Source organism: Vanessa atalanta, chromosome 20 (assembly GCF_905147765.1).
Source record: "Vanessa atalanta chromosome 20, ilVanAtal1.2, whole genome shotgun sequence".
Classification (NCBI taxonomy): domain Eukaryota; kingdom Metazoa; phylum Arthropoda; class Insecta; order Lepidoptera; family Nymphalidae; genus Vanessa; species Vanessa atalanta.
This window is the reverse complement of record NC_061890.1, coordinates 8,471,455-8,491,677: the sequence shown is the minus strand read 5'-3', so window position 1 is coordinate 8,491,677 and position 20,223 is coordinate 8,471,455. Positions and strand designations below refer to the sequence as shown.

General features: G+C 32.1%; 1 protein-coding gene and 1 long non-coding RNA gene across 2 annotated transcripts; one reads left to right on the top strand and one right to left on the bottom strand.

Moving 5' to 3' along the window:
• Window positions 1-55: 55 nt before the first annotated feature.
• LOC125071877 lies at window positions 56-1,712 on the top strand. Its single transcript, XR_007119941.1, has 3 exons — window positions 56-151; window positions 662-761; window positions 1,620-1,712. It is a non-coding gene; the product is annotated as an uncharacterized LOC125071877 (long non-coding RNA).
• Window positions 1,713-2,950: 1,238 nt separating this feature from the next.
• Window positions 2,951-19,210, bottom strand: LOC125071876 (cuticle protein 21-like). The gene is made up of 4 exons (XM_047682296.1): window positions 19,112-19,210; window positions 4,360-4,552; window positions 3,498-3,698; window positions 2,951-3,360 (listed from the first exon to the last, which is right to left on the bottom strand). The coding sequence occupies exons 2-4, from the start codon at window positions 4,550-4,552 to the stop codon at window positions 3,197-3,199; spliced, it is 558 nt and encodes a 185-aa protein (XP_047538252.1). The 5' UTR covers window positions 19,112-19,210; the 3' UTR covers window positions 2,951-3,196.
• Between the last annotated feature and the right edge of the window lie 1,013 nt (window positions 19,211-20,223).

Here is a 20,223-nt window from a genome sequence, read left to right as displayed (position 1 = left end):
AAAACATGTGTTGGTGGGTATTTTTTATTTAGATCATATATAAGGTGTTTGTAAAGCGATGTAGAACAGTTCGATTTGGGTGATCTATAAAATCAAAATGAAATTCCTCGCAATGTTTCTGGCCATTATGGCAGTTGTCTTTGCTGTGGTGGTAAGTAATTTTTATATATATTACTATTTGTAATTTTTTTTTTTTTTACTTTTTTTTGGGACTGAGACCGAGTTTACATATCGTCATGCACCATTACGTCGTTCTCTACGCCCCTGTGTGTACTTCGTTGAAAAAGAAAAAGAAAGAAATATGTTTCTTTATTAGTTTTATTCAATTTTAAATTCTTTTAATGACCTTTAATTTTGTTGTTACTTCTGCCATCCCGTGATGACGCCATTGAAATGACAACTAGTATTTATAAGTAGTGTAATTTTGGACTATAACTATTTTTGAAAATGCCATTTAATTTATGATAACCAATATTGTATCTACTTTGCATTACTGTTAATAATTGTAAGGTGTTGTACATCTTATTGATGTGCTTTAGGAAAAATAATTAACTGTTGCGTTGGAAATATTACAATTTTTATAGTCGGTATTTATGGAGGCTCTCTACACCAGTTTCCTCTACCAAAGGATGTCATAATTAAATTAAACCTTGATTCATAGGGTGGTATGAATATCGTCCCCAATGCTGGTATCAAAGGCAATCGCGAGTCAGCTGGATGCGGAGGATATGCACCCCCACCACCACCACCAGCGCCTACCAGTGAGTTTCATTTTATCTTCAATATTACTTTTAAAAGTATAAATGCGAAAAATAGTCTCACACTTAAATTGATTACGACTAAAAGTCTGAAGCGTGACAAAGTCAGCTTGGATCCTGATTACGAACCAAGATAACATATGGGATCTACAGGAAAATAAATTTGATTTTAGGCAGTCGATGAGAACAGATAGTCTGTTATATAATTCACATCAAATGACTTAATTTCTATGGAATTAGGGATTGAAAACGGAATTTACCGCCGAATAGGTCATGTGATATTATTGTTAACAAATTATATAATTGTTTTCAAATTTACGCCTGGTCAAATACCGTTGAAAATAATAAGGATACTTTAGAAAAAATAATGTACTTAATCGTAAGTCTTCAAGAATGATTTTGGTAATGACGGAAATTGCCTCGAGAACAGCCGTCGTCTATATCAAAGATCACAACTGTATATGCAGCTACAATTGTATTATCTGGACCTCAACTTCATAATCAGAAACGAGCGGATAGAGTTGGCTTAAGATCAACTAATTCACACGCTTTTATAATGCAATTCACCTTAAAACTCAAACCATATTTAAATTCAGTTATACTTCCTTATTTTTTTTTCTTTTTAATTTGTGTGGAATTTCTTTTATTATTTGGTAGAAGATTTATTTAAATTATTATATTATATATAATATTAAAAAAAACAACTATTCATTATATCTTTAGAATTTCAAACATTAAATATAGCGACTCTTGATTTATCTAATTAATTTAATTTTATTCGTATAGTTTGACGAAGAAATTGGGAAAATAATGTCTTTTTTTCTTAATGGAGATTCATGGTAACGGTTTACTTCCTTACAGACAGCACCGGTTAGATGACAGCACCAACTTCAATTTGTCAACGGACTCGAAACACTGGCTATCTTGATTGCACAAATAAATCTTTTCATTGATGTACTTTGTTTTATTTACCAAACAGGAATAAGCAATATATATAAGCTCGATTATATTGTGGAAAAGATCGAACCGCTGAGATTAATGTATGTAATTTTCATCCAAGTGTTTTGGTCATTTTTATATCTTCAAATTATCTTTAAAATAGTAAATCTTCCACTACTCAAATGTCAAATGCCTTCCTTTATTAAGGATAACTAAAGTAAAACAGCCTATAAATATATTATTGCTGGTCTAAGGCCTCCTCTCTTTAAAGTTTGGAGCTTATATTAAGCAAGTTCGCTTGGTAGTAAGGCTTTGTGCAAACCCGTCTGGGTAGCCACCACGCATCAGATATTTTATCGCATAACAGGGATACTTTGTATTATTGTGTTCCTATTTGAAGGGTAAATGAATCAGTATGATTACAGGCACAAAGGACATAACATCTCCCAATGGTTATGAATATCTCATCGCCAATACCTGTGGGCAGTGGTGACCACTTACCATTAGGCGGCCCTTTTGCTCCTACGCTTACTTAGTCTAGGCAAGTTTCTTTACAATAAAGGCGAGCGCGAGGAAATTTATAAGAACAAACTAGCATCTACACGAAAACTAAGTATTCATATTTATAGTTTACAAAAGCAAGAAGGTGATTTGCACCAGTAGTTCACTTGGCCAGCGTAAGAATATTAACTGATTATAAAATATTCCGGATTCTTAGTCTTGAAATAAAAATAGGAATCTAAATTATCTAATTATTAAAAGTTATAAGAAGTCTCTTAATTGTTCCAATTCGTTCGTAGGAGAAATTATTTAGCAAGAAAAATACAATCTACATAATATTATGTTTAATTTAATTTCAATATGGCAATCGTACGAAAACTATAAAATTACAAAAGTACCTCCTTCTTCATTGTGAAATTAAATTAACATTTTTGATTTATATGTTATATCACAAAGGTTTAAAGTTAGATTTAAGTACATATAGTACTGTTAAGAACGTCATGGAAAGAAAATTATTTACATTATTCCAGATAAATGTAGTAGAAAAAAATATATTGTACAGATTTTTAGAAGATGCAATCTAAATATAATCATAAATTAGTTCAAAAACTAAATTCATATCTTTAAGTATCACCTTGGTGTTAAATGTAATATAAACATAAAAAATAATAATGTTGAAGATCATTAGATTTGCAAACTCTGTAGGGTTCTGAGATCCTTTCAAAAGTTGCGCTACAATTAAAACATCATCATCCTATCTAAATGCAGGCAGTTTATTTGCGATTCTACGGCTTATAGATCTTGGTGTTTCCTAATCGAGGTTCCTTAATGTAACTCATTAACATTAACGAGCAGATATTTTTTGTTATTGACTTCGTTTCTAGAATTATCTGTTACAGAATTGGCAAAACTAATTTCGATAAATATATCTAAGGGTACCGGATTTTCGTTGTCGACAGTACATCATTATCCATAGTCCTGTTAGTATATAATTTTATCTATTGTCCGAGTTCTTGCAAGTGTTGCTTTTCTTCTTCTTCTCTCTGGAGTGCTTCCCTTTCTGCTGCGATGCGTGCGTGCTGCTCTGCGATCACCCTGAAGAGCTGCGTGTGCTTCGCCGCTGCTGCTGCAACTGCTGCTGATTGTCGGGGCACTGTTGTTTCTGGAAAATTGATGAAAACAGTATTATAATAAAGGCATACCCAATATTTTGAATTAACATTTATAAAAATTACTTTTTTTTTAATTAAAGGTTGTACCAGAAATAAAATGTTTTATTTAAATTTTCTGAAAATTTACCATCAGGGAATGGGTGGTGAGCATGTTCTTCAGCAATCTTAGCGTAGAGCTCGAAGTGGCGATCCTTTGCTTTAGCCACTGATGCTGAGTCAGCTGGGTGTTCCGGTGGTACATCGCTCAGAACTGGGTGGAAGCCATCCTTGTCAGCCACATAGTCCACCGTGCGGACTTTTTGGCGAGGGTCCACGTAGGAGTAGGTGCCTGGAAATCAATATAAATTGGTGAAATTAAAAATTACGTTAAATTGATTTGTATAAGAGGAAAGGGTTCCTATATATATATAAGTTTGCCATATGCTGTCGTGGGTTATGGAGTAAAAGGCATTTGCATAGTAAATGAAAGAGGTATAAGAGTTGTTGGTGCTTTCCAATTACTTGTTATAAAGTATGAATATGATTGACCTGCAACCTTTTCGGATCCTGCCTGTTCCATGGGTTGATATTTCTTTATGTCTGTCTCTATTCTCTTGTTTAAACAGGCTGCGAATAGTTTATACATAGCCTTATAAGTAAGCTTATAATACGATATTCACTCATATCTGCCACGTCACCTTTTTTGTAAAGGGTTTGAGCAGCAATATCATTTACTCATATTGCCACGTCACCTTTTTATAAAGGGTTTGAGCAGCAATATCGTTTCTGTATTCTGTGTTTCATTTTTATTTATAATATAGAGGTATTTGTACTCATCGGAGGCATTGTTAATTATTGAAACATTACTATCAGCATGCCTTGAAGGTACGAAGAACTTTATTGTAAGAATTTATAAAAAAAAAATTATAAAATATAACCTGTGTTGTTCTGATGTTTAAGCTGTATTATTATAAAGTTTCAATAAAATCCTATCAGTAGTTTTCGTATACCTCTGACTACACCGCTTCCGTCGCTCACTTCAGCATGCTGACGGTCCGTGTGTCCTGGGTACCTGCCGGCCGTGTACGAGAAAACATACGGCTTTGGAGGTGGAGGCTCCGTGATGATCTCGGGCTCCAGATGGGAGACGTCGCAGCTTGAGAGCGCTACGCTCGATACAACGAGCAGCACTTTGATCAGCATCTGAAAATGGCAGATGATATTGTTAGCTAAAATTAAATAAACATACATATATATTTAATATCAATGTTGGGGTAGTCGTTTCAATTTGCGTAAAACAAAGGCAATAGTTGTATAATTTAATGTATCACTAAATACATAGTTAACAGACAATTCCATGTAAATCCGATCTGCAGTAACTTTACATTTAATTTAATAATGCAACTGTCTTTACTAAAAAGTGACTAAACTTTAATAAAGAATATTTTCATTTGAAGTTTAAGATGATAACCTCTGAGTCCTGGCTGATTTCTACCACTAGCTGACTATAAAAAGATTTATAATAATGCACAAGTGTGTGTGTAATACTCAAATGTGTAATATCATGTGTAATACTCAAACACAGGAGCACTTTCTACTTCCTAACTCACATAATCCGTTGGATGGATGAATTCAATATCTAGTTTCCGGGTTGCCATTGAATTTTTTTGAGACCGAAAAACCCATTAATTTAGTATTGGCATTATGAGAACTCAGGATATTGGAATGTGAAGCCTTAAAATCAAAGAATGCTATTGGAGTATTCTGTGATTTGTCTAAAGCATTTGATTGTGTAGAACACGAAACGCTTCTTAATAAGCTCAAATACTAAGGTATCAAACTTGATCTCATTGCTTCATACTTAAGTCAATGAGTTCGGAGTCAATAGTTAATTTAACTGTGTAGTTACTTCTTTCCACCTATTAATTTGTGCGATTTGCCGATCTTGCCGTCATTCAGGAAGTCATCATTAGCACATATGTTTTTATTTAAAACGTTTTCACATGACGTTGGCACTGTAAGAAGTATAAAATATCCCTTACGAGTATAATGAGCCATAAATCTCGGGAATCATCCACCTCAGAATGCTCACCTTTCAAATCGATGAGTGGGTGGAACCTATCAGGCAAATTTTGCAAAACTTTAGCACCGAGAGATTAATTAAGTGCCTAACTTATCATAGCAGTTGAGCGATTCTGATAATGCCTAACGCATTTATCGTTAATATTATAATCCTTTAAGTGGTTGTTGTTTCCGTTAATACGGCGTCATTTGTTTATTATCAAAGTTCATTAACGTATTAAATATTAACATATATGTACGTTTGAATATTGAAAACAGCCATTTTGTTTGATTTAAGTTTTGTTTTGTTTTTTTTTTTTTATAATGTGGCGATTATTTTAGGCCGTTTCAAAACTTGTACGTAAAGGCGTGTGTACACACATATATATATAAGAGGTATTAATGATCATTTAATTGAAAGTAAGTAAAGTACGCCCTGTAAATCCTGGGCTATTCTTTCAAGAAGAAGCTTTGAAGCTTTGAAGCTTTGAAGTTGGTATACATGGCAATACAAAATACACACACATACATGTCATAATAAAAAATCCCTATCCCTACGTGGCAGATTTTTTATTAGATATATGCAGGTTAATCGTCGCGAGGAAGGCCTTTACCATTGATATAAAAAAAAATACATATTTAGTTCAGGCATATTATTAAAGTTAGTTTAATTTCATCGTAAAAAGTCGTTTTTGTTGTGAAAAGTTTATTGGCCTGCTTTGGCCACTCGCCAATCTAAACTAAATGTATTTATCAGTTAAGGTATTATTGAAAATAATTATTATATAAATAAGCAAAAAAATATTTACGAATATGAAAAATTATTGGTTTTATTTAATTATATATTTAAAACATCGTATTCATATTAATATCACCATTTCATATCAGCTATTTAAAAAAAAAAATAGATTATTTGTGAATGTTTGTCTTATACAGACTTCTTATACTGGAGAAGACCTTCGCGCACTATACAATACTAACATACATTACATTACTTACACATGTATGTAATAATCAATATTCATATTCATACATTTGCGCATAAATAAGCTTCGTCAATAAAGAGCGGAAAAACCTAATTCATTCATTCAGTTACCCGATTATCCGAGACAACAGGAATGTAGAAGATTCATAGAGAGTAAAACTTGTTCCAGCGACCTTTGCTACAGTTGCGTCACGCGCGGTGCGCATGCGCCACGCTTACTCCGGACATAATATTTCAAACTTAAATTTAACTATTTTTTTAAAAAAGTAAAGTAACCTGCCTGCCTGTTTATGTTTCACAGCTGGGAAAATTTTTCTATACCTTGTAAGGAGAAGGTTTGGAGCTTGGATACATTTGGCAGATTTTCATCTACAGGTTTCCTCACGCTCCTCAATCAAAAGGTCTTGTAACCACTAGGTCATCACGCCTATTTGTTAAGTTGATTAAGTTTGAAAAAAATTCAAGGTCTTAATTTGATTTATTAGTGAATAAAGGTTACACTAAGCATAGTCACATGTAATTAGAGGATAATGGACATAACATCTTAGTTCCCAAGGTTTGCAGCGCATTGGCAATGTAAGTAAGGGTTAATATTTCTCTATGTGTCTATGTTCGGTGGTGAACACTCACCATCAGGTGGTCCATTTGTCTGTCCTACCTACGCCTATTATATAAAAAAAAATTGCGTCCTCGGTGTTAACTCGAAGGTTTCCTGTTCAATCCTTAGGTGGAGCCAAAAATATTTTTATTGAGTTTTTCTGCCAAGAAATCTTATTTGCCGCACAAAATCTGAAAGTTGAAAGTTGGTCCTGGACCTAAATTCGTATGGTATATCCCCTCTAATACGACATAAGAATATACCGTCACGTCATATATATCTCCTAAACAGACATACATTTCATTTGAAATCGTCAATGACTTGCTAAACTTATGGTCACTGCAAACGGAGTTAATTGCTGGGGTCACACGTTCACGACCGAAGCGCTGCTAACATCCGGATCTTAATGTCAAATCCTTTTGAAAAAACAATTAATGAACTAAATTTGTTAAATTGACCTTATACGTCTCCTAATGTAAATCAAATATTAATTTAATTAAAATATATATATGAATGTTAACATATTTTAACACAGCATACATACATACATTGAGTTACAAAACAACGCAAATATAAATAATGCAAAATAAACACAAAATTACAAAATATGAGGCTTATAGCTTACACCATGCTGTTCAACATAGAAAACGCTGTTTTAAAATTCTTGAAATTAATTCACTTTCCGAAAATATTTGAATATATATTTTTATATGATTAAGTACAATTCTACTTACAGTTCACAACGTATATCTTTTCACTGTAATATTTAAGCTACATGACCATCAACATCGGCAATGTCTTATATATAAACTTATTTGTAATATAATTAGCGATAGATAAATTGCGCGTATCTTTGTTTATACATTTATTTATTTTCTAGATTTACCTATGACATCATAGTCATGTCGAATATATTCAAAGATATCATCACGGATTCACGATTTGCATACATTATTTTTATAATCTGTTTTAATAACAACATCATAATTTTTGTTTATACATGTTTTGATGAACTCATCGAGACTAGCAAATGTTATTGTTTTAGCATTTTTACTAACAAATTTTACAGTATCAAAATCAATTTGTAACGATATAATGGTAACACATTAAAATATAAACATATTAGTAAATGTTGTTATTGATACAAATAAAAAATAAAACAGGCTTAAATATAGAACCCTGTGGAACCTCTAGCGACACTGCTGCTTGTCCAGGTAATACATATCTAATCGACTAGTCAATACTAATGTACCATTGAATCTAGTTAGGAAGACAGCCGACCGATTTACTTGTGCTTCTGTTTAAATAAAAAATCTGCCAATTTTATAATGCAAATTTGTTTTCACAGTTAAAGTCACTTTCACAATTAAGAAAACTTAGTTTTATAGACTTTAAATAATGAATGATAGAATATATATTTACTAATTTGATAGTTTACGCAAACATTTACATTAAGTGTGATGTTGCTATGCAATACTTCTCATACTCGAGTTTCACCTTGACCGGACACTATCACTTTTCTCTACTCTTGACCGAGATCGGGTGATTTTGTTTCAAACTGGTTCAATTATCTAGTTTAAGCTTAAACAAAATCATCTTGTATATGTTATAGAACGTTGTTTTGTGGATGACTTATATTGTTTGATCAATCGTTGATAATTTTGCTTATTGTATAAATATGTAATTATGCCATGTGATTGTATATGGTCATATTTATCTATATTTACAGATACTCTTAACAAAATTAATCAATACGATGTTAATGCTATGATAATAATAAATCAATGTCGCTAGTCATGGCATCTATTATGTCATCCCTTGTGCCAGTAATTGCACTAAATGAGAAGATGGTACCTAGACAGACAGGTCTGCGCAAAATATTACCACCAGGTATGGTAAATACAACCTCTAAAGCAATTTCGTAATCGAATGTGAAATTGAAATTTTTGGGGTTATTTCAAAATAGAAAAAAAACGAATGACGCAGACGACGTCTACGTAAAGCTCGTAATTGATAGCTTTGATAATGTAAGAAGCTTCTACAAGCTTAAAATATATCTTAGAGTATATGACCGCTTTGGTAATCACCGATCTAATATTATAATTAAAACAAAAAATATAATCAAATTATCTTGAAATGTAAGACACCAAATTTAGGTTTTTTTTCTTTATTAATATTTGAGTAATAAGCAGTACAATTTGATATAAAACATAAATTATAACTAGATAGCACAAACAGGATATAAAGATGGCGCTCGTTTAAATCTTTTTGTTTCGACGTTTTTCATAAAAGGCTTCGAAATAGACTGGCGAAAAAAAAAAACTAGAAAGGAATGAAGTAAGACAAGTTTAATGTAACCAATTTACGCGAGTGACCTCAAAGTGACCTTTAGATGGCGCCGGGTATATTACGTAGCGATAGCTTAATCGATACGTACACGGTCTTTGGAAATAGATACGCAGGTCCTTGAATATTATATGGGAACTAGGACTGATTCAAATTCGCGTCTTACCTTAAATTTAGATATTAAAATAGTTCCAGACAGTGTATTATCACTGATTGTTTCCACTAATATATGACCTTTCAAATCTGGATCGTCCATCCAATAAAAGTTTATATAAAAAATTGACGATAGTTCTGAAAGATATTATATTACTGATTGTTATCAATACCTTATGACTTTTCAAATCTGGATTATAAAACCATCAAATATTTATTCCAAAAAAAAAAATTATATGTATTGTGTAATCTAAGATAAAATATTTAATGGCAAGTAGTATAGAACAGTACGTGATTGTGCTGATCGAGTTATTTGTTATATAAAAATTAAGGCTCATTTTTATTCGTAATCTTTCATTCAATGAATGAATGAATGAATGAAAACTTTATTCTCGGCATGAAGGCTTATATAATAAATTTAAAAAGTTATTTAAAATTATTCAGGTTATTAAGTAATTTGTATTAAAAAGTATTATTAAAAGGATTCAAAAATTTACTAAGTTACTAATATTTCTAAATGTAATGTACTATATTGAATGAGTTAAAGTATCATTTGTATTTTGGTACTTTGTCGAATTATAGTCTAAGCTCGGTCAAATTAAAATCAAAGTACTCTAGAAACTCTTGTACGTTTTTTTCCATACTACACTATACAGAGAAGCATAAGAAACTTTGGGATAACGTAAATATTACATATTCGCTTAGATATGACTTTAAGACTAATTTATAAAATTCTCGCATTTTACCTTCTTATATATTTTTTTTAAAATTTGATCACAATAAACACACAAAATCTATTTGCTATACAGCCGTACATAATGTTATTATTATTACTTAATCAAAGTAATTTGTAATGTCACAAATGCATTAAACGAGAGCGGCGCTTTAACGATATTATTGAGTAAGACAGATTTTATTTGTGGCGTAACGCATTGGAGATATTACCACTTGTATCTATCTGTGTAAGTCCAGATGGCCCAATAGATAGACCAAGTTGATATTATCCAAGTATCGCTGGTCTAATTCTGTAGAGGTATTCATTTTTACATGTATAATTCATATTTGTTTCTGTGATTGTCGGTAATGGGATAAATCGGTGAGAAAACCGTTTAAGGGAATTCTACCAAATTTACCACCAACGAGAATTAGAGATTGAAGCAATACGTTCTCATTGACGAGATTAGATCCCTGTTCAGTATCCATTGACTGTTACTTACATTACTTAAATATTATATTCAATTGGTAATTATAAATAAGAATTCAGCACTATATTATGACTCGTGCAAGATCGCAATTGAACCCACAATATTTAAATTAAGATTCGTGTGACCTACACAATGGTTGACTCGGCTCATTATTTTCTGAATGTACGACCGTGTCATAAATATATACGTAAAGTAGAGCAGCCTGTAAATATCCAACTGCTGGTTTAAGATCTTTGAGACGGTTTGGTGTTTACTCCACTACGATGATCCTATTTAGTTTGGTTGATACATGATTCTCATTCACCACACGCATCTTCTCGATGATTTCCTTTACCCCCGAATACGAATAGAATTAAAAACATAAATTAAGCACATGAAATTTCAGTGACCCGTTTTTACATTCAGAATCATCGTTAAAGAACCACGTCTTCCAAGAATAAACAAGAATCTAAAGTTATATATAACACTTAAACGTTAATCTTATATTATGTTAAACAAAATAAACAAAACCTACCCAAAAATTAGGAAACACTCCTAGGAAGTAGGGACGATCAACCTTGACGTATCATCATCATTATTATCATATAATTGGTTGATAATATATGGAAACATTCGTGATGACACACGACAATGTTATTGTTATATGATATAGTGGGCGTAACAATTGATAATGTTGGATCAAAATTGGAATTGGGCGTTGGTGATAACTTTATTAGGCACGGATGTAACCAACACACAACAGCACCAACGTGACTGTTATTCAAATAACGACTTCGAAATTACATTAAATATACTACTTATGTGTAATATAAAAATTTGTTCGTATTTTATGTGTCCGTATTATTTTTCAAATAACAATTTGTACAGTATCTGTTGGCATGTGCGTGTAGATTACTGGCATTCAACCACGTACTTATACTTGGCGCATATGTTGCATAGATTAATTTTCCCGACCAAAGCCAACTGGGTTGGCTATTTTACAGTATATTAACTTAGGTATAACAATCCTGTTTTATTCAGGTTATTTATCGAAGAATATGCGCCGTAACTTTTATCATGACTTCAATTGTTCCATTACATGTCGTTTTCAAACAATATCTAGGATTCTTAAATAAATAATGTCAGTGCAAAGGGATTATTTTGTAATAAACAATGCCTCTTCAAAGTCTTTAAACTCAAAGGCGATCGGGAAGTTTTATTAAGACTAGCAACTTATTTTTGGAATTGAAAAACATTCTATTTTTAAATATACGTGTCAGTCTTTGCGTTCGGACGCGGAAAATACCGTACAGTACAGCAATGGTATAATTATTACAATTCGTGCTAAAATCTGATGTAAGTTGTGTGAATCCATCATTATCAAGCCGACGTTTCAATGCTGTTGATTTCTTGACTAGTAGAAGAGAACTATCGTTCGGGCAAGCATCACTGAATTTATGCTTATAATTCTTCTTGTGCTCGAAAGAATAACATTCCATGCAAATAAGAGCTTTCTTTTAGGTTTAGAGCATTTAAGGTTAGCATCAAGTGGACCGTCAGTAATGAAAATTTCCCAAATTATTTTATCATATACGTAGCTTACACACTCCTCCGATCTCCAATACATCAGACAAGGCAAACACTTTTTTTTTTAAATTTTCGATATGATTGATCTAAGTCGTAATATATACGACGAATAATATTAATGCTAGTTAATTCTTCCTAATTAGCGATCCCACATTACAAACTGAGCGTTTTGTATATTTAATGTCAACATATTGTCAGTTGTAGGCGGTTTAAACATTGATTTAAACAACTATGAAAATGATTCACTTGTTATTATGTAAATAATGAAATATTCTGATTACTTGTTTTAAATATGTTTAAGTTGTGTTTAAAAGTGGAAGTATAATGCGTAAAATCTTCGGGCTTCGTGCAAGCTAGTCTCGGTATGCACAACCGACTCATCAGATATTCTATCGCCACCAATAATTAGTATTGTTATGTTCAAATCTGAAGGTCGAGTGAGCTAGTGTAACTACAGGCACAAGAGTCATTACGTCTTAGCTTCCATGATTGGTGGCGCATTGGCGATATAAGGAATGATTCTTAAATCGCTAATGTCTATGGGCGGTGGTGTCCACTTACCAACAGGTGGCACATACTCAACTGCAAAATCGTTACAAGAAGTTGGACCGCTATTTTGAATAGTAAAATATAATAGCTGAAAACCAACAATTGTAACATGTGACACAAAGAAACCTGGTGACATTTTTCGTTTTTGTTTGATTCCTTACAGGTGGTAGATATTTGGAATCCAATAAGTCGATGTATCGCTTCTTTGATTAATAAAGATAGTGATGGAATAAGTACAGAAAAACTGGTAAACCATCTAACTTCTCTCACACACAATTCTCAATCCACGCCCATCGTCATCACAACAATGCCATCTCAAATGCCATTACAAACAAAACAAATGAAAGTTTTACTTATGATAGCAAATTATATCGACGTGTGACTAGTGTTGCCACACGTTAGTGTTGCCTCAGTGGTTACCCAACGTTATGGCTCACCGCACATTTTCACATCACTATTTGTGCTTGTAATAAAAGATCAAAAATTATTGACCTTGTAATTGAAACGGTTGTAGGTAATATATCGTGTATCGACATAGATATTTTGACATATTTTGCGTGACCTCTAGCGTCGTGTTGCTTGCTGATTTGTAAAAAAAAATATTTCGTAGGTATTTTAATTGGCTGTCCGTGTTGTTCTTCAATTTGAAGGTCGTGTTCTAATATTATGATATTTCCGTGATAGGTTAGTTGTTTATTGTCTATTTAAACGTAACTATTATCCTAAGGAGACTACGAGGCACATCAAATGTTTATTTAGTTGCATATATAGGTAAAAGTTTCATCAGAGACTTGAATTGGTATGACCACCAATGCAAGTGTCTGATGCTTTAGGATAATGACATTCTATTGGCTGAAATCAGAAAATTAGTCCACGACATGCCATGAAGCGATTTGTGCAGTATATTGTGTGCGCAAATACAGGTACTCTATTCCCATATTTAGATACTCCGAAACGACCGGAAAGAGCTCAGACACAGGACCAACGGCTTTAGGTTCTTTACGAGGTTTACGAGTAATTCATGGGGTGTACATTGTGCCAATTGCCAGACTTCGAGCAATAGCAAAGAATTTTTCGATTGAACCCCCCATTCTTTTCAATGACCCGCGGTTTGATCTCTCGACTTTTGGAACTGCAGCCTTATGGTTACGAGTGACACACCAACGAAGCAGTCAAACATGTCATTTATCATTTAATCTTTTATCGACTTATGATTCCACATCAATGCACAGAGTTAATTATTTGTGCAGTGATGTGAAAGTGACGATTATAAATTCAATCGTAATTTTTCTTTTAATGCACGAACATTTTTGTATGCCATATTAACGTCAGCAGTATTGGACAGCATTCTATCACATTTCAAACGTAGTATAAAATTTACAAATTATAAAAGGTAGTATAAAACCACCTCAATAAATAAAATATAATTATGCCAATTTCCATCGTGGTCGAATGAAACTTAAAAACAAAAAAAGATATACTAAGTTTCATAGGATTTTATAAAATAATTGCTATAATACGCACCATAAAATACGAACGTCCAAATATACCAAGAAAAAGTATATTTTTTTAAGGTTGGTAACATCTTCGGGCGTACCCAAAACAACTTACGAAATTTTCATCACGATCGGATGAACAGTTTAGAAAAGAGTAGATGACAAACTATATTAATTTTTATTTATATATGTATAAGGTGATATTATTTTAAAGTACGTTCTATGCAAACGTGATATAAAGGTAGCCGAGACAGTAACACAAGATATTCTTTATCGTTCACTTAATTTTGGAACAATCGCAGCGTCCTTGCAACACAAAAACGATCTCAAAACAGATCAGCCTGTATTATTACGTAAGACGAAGCCTTGTTTCGTCTCCGTCGAACACACGTGTTCTGTTTTTAAATGAGAAACACGTTTGGAATCATTTGAACTTTGGTATGTTCCAGAATATATTTTTAATGCACATCTATTATATTTTGTAGTTATTTTCGAGAGACTCTAAAAATCTGATGTACAATAACATGATAGATTTCGACAATAGACACTGGTACTGTCGGAAGTAAAAAATATTTCTTAGACCGTTAATGTTAACCAACTATTGTATCTAATTTTTTTTGTTCTTTTAAAATAAATCGGATTGGAAAATAGGCATCTGATAATAGTGTTCACCATTGTCAAAAATTACTTTCATTCATAACATCGAACATCATAGGGGTTACGTTCCTTATGTCTGTTGGCTCACTCGTCATTTAGAAAAGCACGAATGGCTCCGCAAGTAATTCGAACATTTTATTTTCATGTGCTTAATTTGTGTTCATAATTCATCCTTTATCTCTAGCAAAGGAAAATATCATAAGTCGAAAAGTCTGACTGTGTTGACTGAAATTCTGCCACATGTGTACCGATACGTAGTGGATGCTTGGTGGTATGAGGTTCAAGCATTATTTTAAGAGCAGAAAAAAGTTGCTCAGAAGTGGTAAATTAAGGGGCTGTAACATATTTAATGAGAGTGTATTCATCATCGTATCATTTAAAGAAACATTGTACTTGATTCAGATATAGATTTATAAACTCTATATGGGTTTAAAAATCCTAGGACATCAATGTTGATTTAATTATCTCTGTTACGTAAAAAAAAAACGATCAAATTACATCTCTTGGAATCCTTTTTTGTGAGTAAAGCTCTAAATCTTCGGCTTTCTTTTTAGTATATTTCTCTCGGACCCTTTAGTTAAAATTTATGTTATAAGTAAAGCATCCAAAGTGCAGAATTGTTATTATGTGTTTTGTGAACACATAATAACAATCACATTTTGTGACCATTTTTTTGACGGACCAACGGGCTGCATGAGGCTATTGATTCCCTAAAACCCCGACCACATGATCTATGATTATGATTGATATGTGCTGAGAACTTGAACTCAGAATTACTATACTGGACGATATAGAGGTGTTTCAAGTTGTTGATCCAAAATTGCAAAGAAAATGCTTCTTTAAAGTTGAATCTACATAATACCGAACCAAGAACTTTATATTTAAATGAAATGTCTTGTTCGTGACGATTAAAATACTTGTGAGAACCTACTCGATTAAAATATATTTGATTTGATTCCTTCAAATTGGTTTTCTCTTTTTTTATTTGTTAATTGAATCGTAAAATACTTTTTTGATCGAATTAGATGCTGCTATCTTCAACGTCTGTTACAGGAATGTCAATCTTCACACCACTATGTAAGGTCTATTTTATTTATCTCGTCCTTGAGTGACCTTGATGAACGATAGTGAAAATTTTTGATAACAATTTTTTCGAGGAAAGGTCAACCGTTTTAAGCTCCGGTTCGTGGTCGCTTTGTATTTAAGATTGCATACTAATAACTAATTCGAATATTGTATCATATGCTTTGATTTGGAATTTTGATTGAAAAAATTATTAGTATAGGCCTGTAGATAAAACCCACTACAGTGTTAAACACTCTTACCTATAATACGGATTTTATACGTATCAATAATATGCATATTTTTCTTGGCGTGATGTTTATTTTACTATAACATTTATTTAATTTTAAGGATGATTTCAGTTTAAAAAACTAAAATTGTATTTGCTTTGTATACAGTATTTAATAAAAACATATAGTATCGAACGCATGTATTCAATTCAAGTTTGAACAGATATTCTACCCAGATGTGACGTACGTTCTTATGGCATCTATGTATACGCTTAGATCTTTTAAGATATGCAACGAATTTTAATGCGGTTTTCATCAATAAATAGAAAGATTCAAGAGGAAGGTTTATGTATATAATATATGAATTTTATATTAGAGAAAATAATTTCAACATTCCTTTAAACTTTTCTTTTTACGTTTGTTCTTTTATGTAAAAGTTGTCCTCCTGTGTTTATTGTACTCGCGAAACCGGGACGGATAACTAGTATCCAATAGAATAATAATTAATAATAATAATTAACAAGCGACGTAGAAATCTAATAGAATACAACAAATGAGTTTTCCTTGATGTCGACAATTGTTATAATGGTGAATATTTATTTAAATTTTTAAATTGACCAATTTTATAGAGATGGCGTTCATGAAATCCATTAATAGTCCAAGGATTAGCATTATTTGATATCAATATATATTTCTTATTAAAAATCGATTAAACGTAATGACAATAAATTAAAAACATCGTCGCGTAGCTTTGCTTGGCTATACCCTATACAAGATAGCTTGATCTTTTTGACAGATGTAATTTTTTCTGATCGACATAACTTAGCAGTGACGATCATATTAGTTTCAGAATTTAATGATTTTAAAACTTGTAAAAATATTTAAAAAAAATAAGTATAATACATAATTCTCTAAATTTATCTCTCAGTGATATCTTAACATTGAACAAGCTTAAGTGCAAATAAAAGTCAACTTAAATAATTTTGAATAAGGTGTAATTTTCAACAAACTCTTTTGTTAAAATATTTGACCGGGAAGTTTCATCAGTAGTTAATATTACATGTGTTTTGAACTACTTCTGTTATTTCTACTCATGTCCGGAGTTATAACAGTTATGTAAGTGAAACACGATTCATGCAATTGCGTTAAAATATTTACTAATATGAATACTCATAATGTCTACGTAGTTATCTTTATTAATATTAAAAAGAGGTAAAATTTGTTTATTTTTATGTATGTAACTCCGGAGCTAGTAATCTAATTCGAATTGAATTTATACTGTAAGACAGCTATATAAGCAGCCCGTAAATGTCCCACTGCTGGGATAAAGGCCTCCTCTCCCTTTGAGGAGAAGGTTTGGAGCATATTCCACCACGCTGCTCCAATGCGGGTTGGCGGAATACACATGTCGTTGAAATTAGACACATGCAGGTTTCCTCACGATGTTTTCCTTCACCGCCGAGCACGAGATGAATTATAAACACAAATTAAGCACATGAAATTTCAGTGGTGCCTGCCTGGGTTTGAACCCGAAATCATCGGTTAAGATGCACGCGTTCTAACCACTGGGCCATCTCGGCTCTATCTTATCTAGACAGCTATATCTTATGTGATTTTTGTAGTCGATATTTGTAACGGTAACTGCCTGTTATTCGCGTCCCTACCGTCCGACCGATGTAACATTGTACAAGCGTCTATTATTTTCAGTGTTTCTATTTAAATTTTACTTTAAAGCAATAATATATAATAGAAAAAGTCTTAATATTTTCGAATAACGCTTGAATCTTTAGGAACGTTTGTATTATAATAATAGTGTAAACGCTCTATATAATAATAATATTAAAAAACTCCACCCGCTTTTACACTCTAAGAATATATAAGCTGTGTTTATATTGATAAATTAAACTAGCAGCTTCACATGGTTTTACCCGCGTTGACATCCTACTCCAGTTCAGTGTATTGTAATATGTTCTTATATAGGCTTACAATCTTTCTCAATAAAATACCTATTCAGCGTAAAAAGTTTTTTCAAATCAGAGTAGTGTATCCAGATATACAACAAAACTGTCACCTCATATTATGTCATATTAGCATAGACAAACGTATATTCAACATATATTGTAGATAACAGCACAGGATTTAGATCCAGAAAGTAATAACTTAGTACAAATTATCAACTGACATAAGCCACTTTCCATTGGGTAGATTTTCATATAGAAGTAACGAAACTTCCGTCCAAATCTAGGTTAAGTTTTATCATAATAAACTTCGCTATAAGCTTGGCTTATAGCCCATATAGAAGACATGGACTATAAGTTTATTCAAGTCTATCTAGAGCAAATCTACGAGTACTAAGTTATTAAGTAAGAAAATTGCGTAATTTTAATGCAACGCTTACAAATATCGACACTGTTAAGAATTTTGTTAAGAAATTTATAAAACAAAAAGTTCATTCACCCTTACGAAGTACTTTATATATATTAAGACACTAAAATTCATGCACGGATATGTCTAATAAAATATTATTATACAAGATAAACATATATCTAATAATGTATATATTTAAAAAGATATCTGATATTAAAAAAAAAGAATTAACTCTAACATTTAAATGAAAACTTTATTTATATTTTTTAATTCGATAACAAGTGAACTACAAAAAAATTAATCCGCAGCCAAAAATGCCGTTTACTAATAAAATTACCGTAAAATTAATTCATTTATATTCAATCACGAATGTTCTAACAACATCACATAATTTATTTAAGCGGCACATAAGACACACTATTACATAAACAATGATAAATGACAATTACTTAACGTAAATAAACTCGTTAAAATAATAAACACTCACTCTGTTGGGGGGTGCACCGCGGCCGAAGTTACGCGACAGACTGCCGTGAAGGCTAACCGGTCGAAGAGTGAATGGTACTGTGAGTGAATGATAGCTGAATGATTACCGATATACTTGATCTTAGAATTTATTATTGATAACTTTATTAGTAATTTGTAAGATTATCTGTGCTTGTTTGAATATATTCATATGTATATCGTTTGGGCTTTGATCTCTGAAATGCGGAGAGTGAATGAACTATATAAGTAACTGGCGCAAAATATAATATTATACATATTTGAGATCCAACAAGTCTTTTTTATTTTATAAATGGAGTCTTATTTAATGTATAATGACGTTTACATCAATCTCTCACCACGAGGTCTCAATGATTAATTATTGTCTCTAACCGCTTCAGCAGCTTTAAGCGCTGCTAATGCAATTCTGTTTCTGCTGCATATTTGTATAAACTTCTGTATAAAGTTTGTTAAACGTATCCAATCAGACGCAAAAGGACCTCAATCGCACGCGTGATGAACCAATACACCAACAAGACATTACCGACAGGCGCCAGAAACAGAAAATCAACAAAAAAATCACACACTGCATCGTCTTCTTCGTATACTGTAGAAGATATTTTATGGAATTTCCAAATGGCGTATCAACAGAGACTGCCATAAAGATTGTTCAAATGATACAAAATAATTATAAAAACAAGGAAAAACTATAACCTATTAGATATAATAAAACAAATAGTTTAATCCTTAGAAAACATAAGATCAATTAAGTATGTTACAATTAAATATATTATTTCCTTAATTTATCTTGAAATTTTAAATTCGTTTAAAAATTTTTCGGATACGCATTGTCGTTCCCAAGTCGTTCATATATAAGTAGAAGAAGAGATTTTAGATGCTAAGTTATTATTGAGCTTGACTCTTTGATAAAATCCAATTAATCATGTTTCCAATAGGTGCACGATTAAAACTCATGCGGTTATCAGATCTGCAAAGAATCTGATTGTCTTTTGAAAGTTTAAAATTATGATTTTGGTGTACGTTTGCAAAAACAGAAGGACAAAATTCAATAGTTTTACTTATTGGTAGGGCTTTGTGCAAGCCCCTCTGGGTAGG

What these genes read in the sequence shown, in the direction of transcription:
- LOC125071876 (XM_047682296.1), bottom strand. Translation starts at nt 4,552, where the DNA reads ATGCTGATCAAAGTGCTGCTCGTTGTATCGAGCGTAGCGCTCTCAAGC. An exon ending in CGGAAGCGGTGTAGTCAGAG is followed by an intron (nt 3,699 to 4,359) that starts GTATACGAAAAC and finishes ATTGATTTCCAG; the next exon opens with GCACCTACTCCTACGTGGAC. An exon ending in TCACCACCCATTCCCTGATG is followed by an intron (nt 3,361 to 3,497) that starts GTAAATTTTCAG and finishes TCAATTTTCCAG; the next exon opens with AAACAACAGTGCCCCGACAA.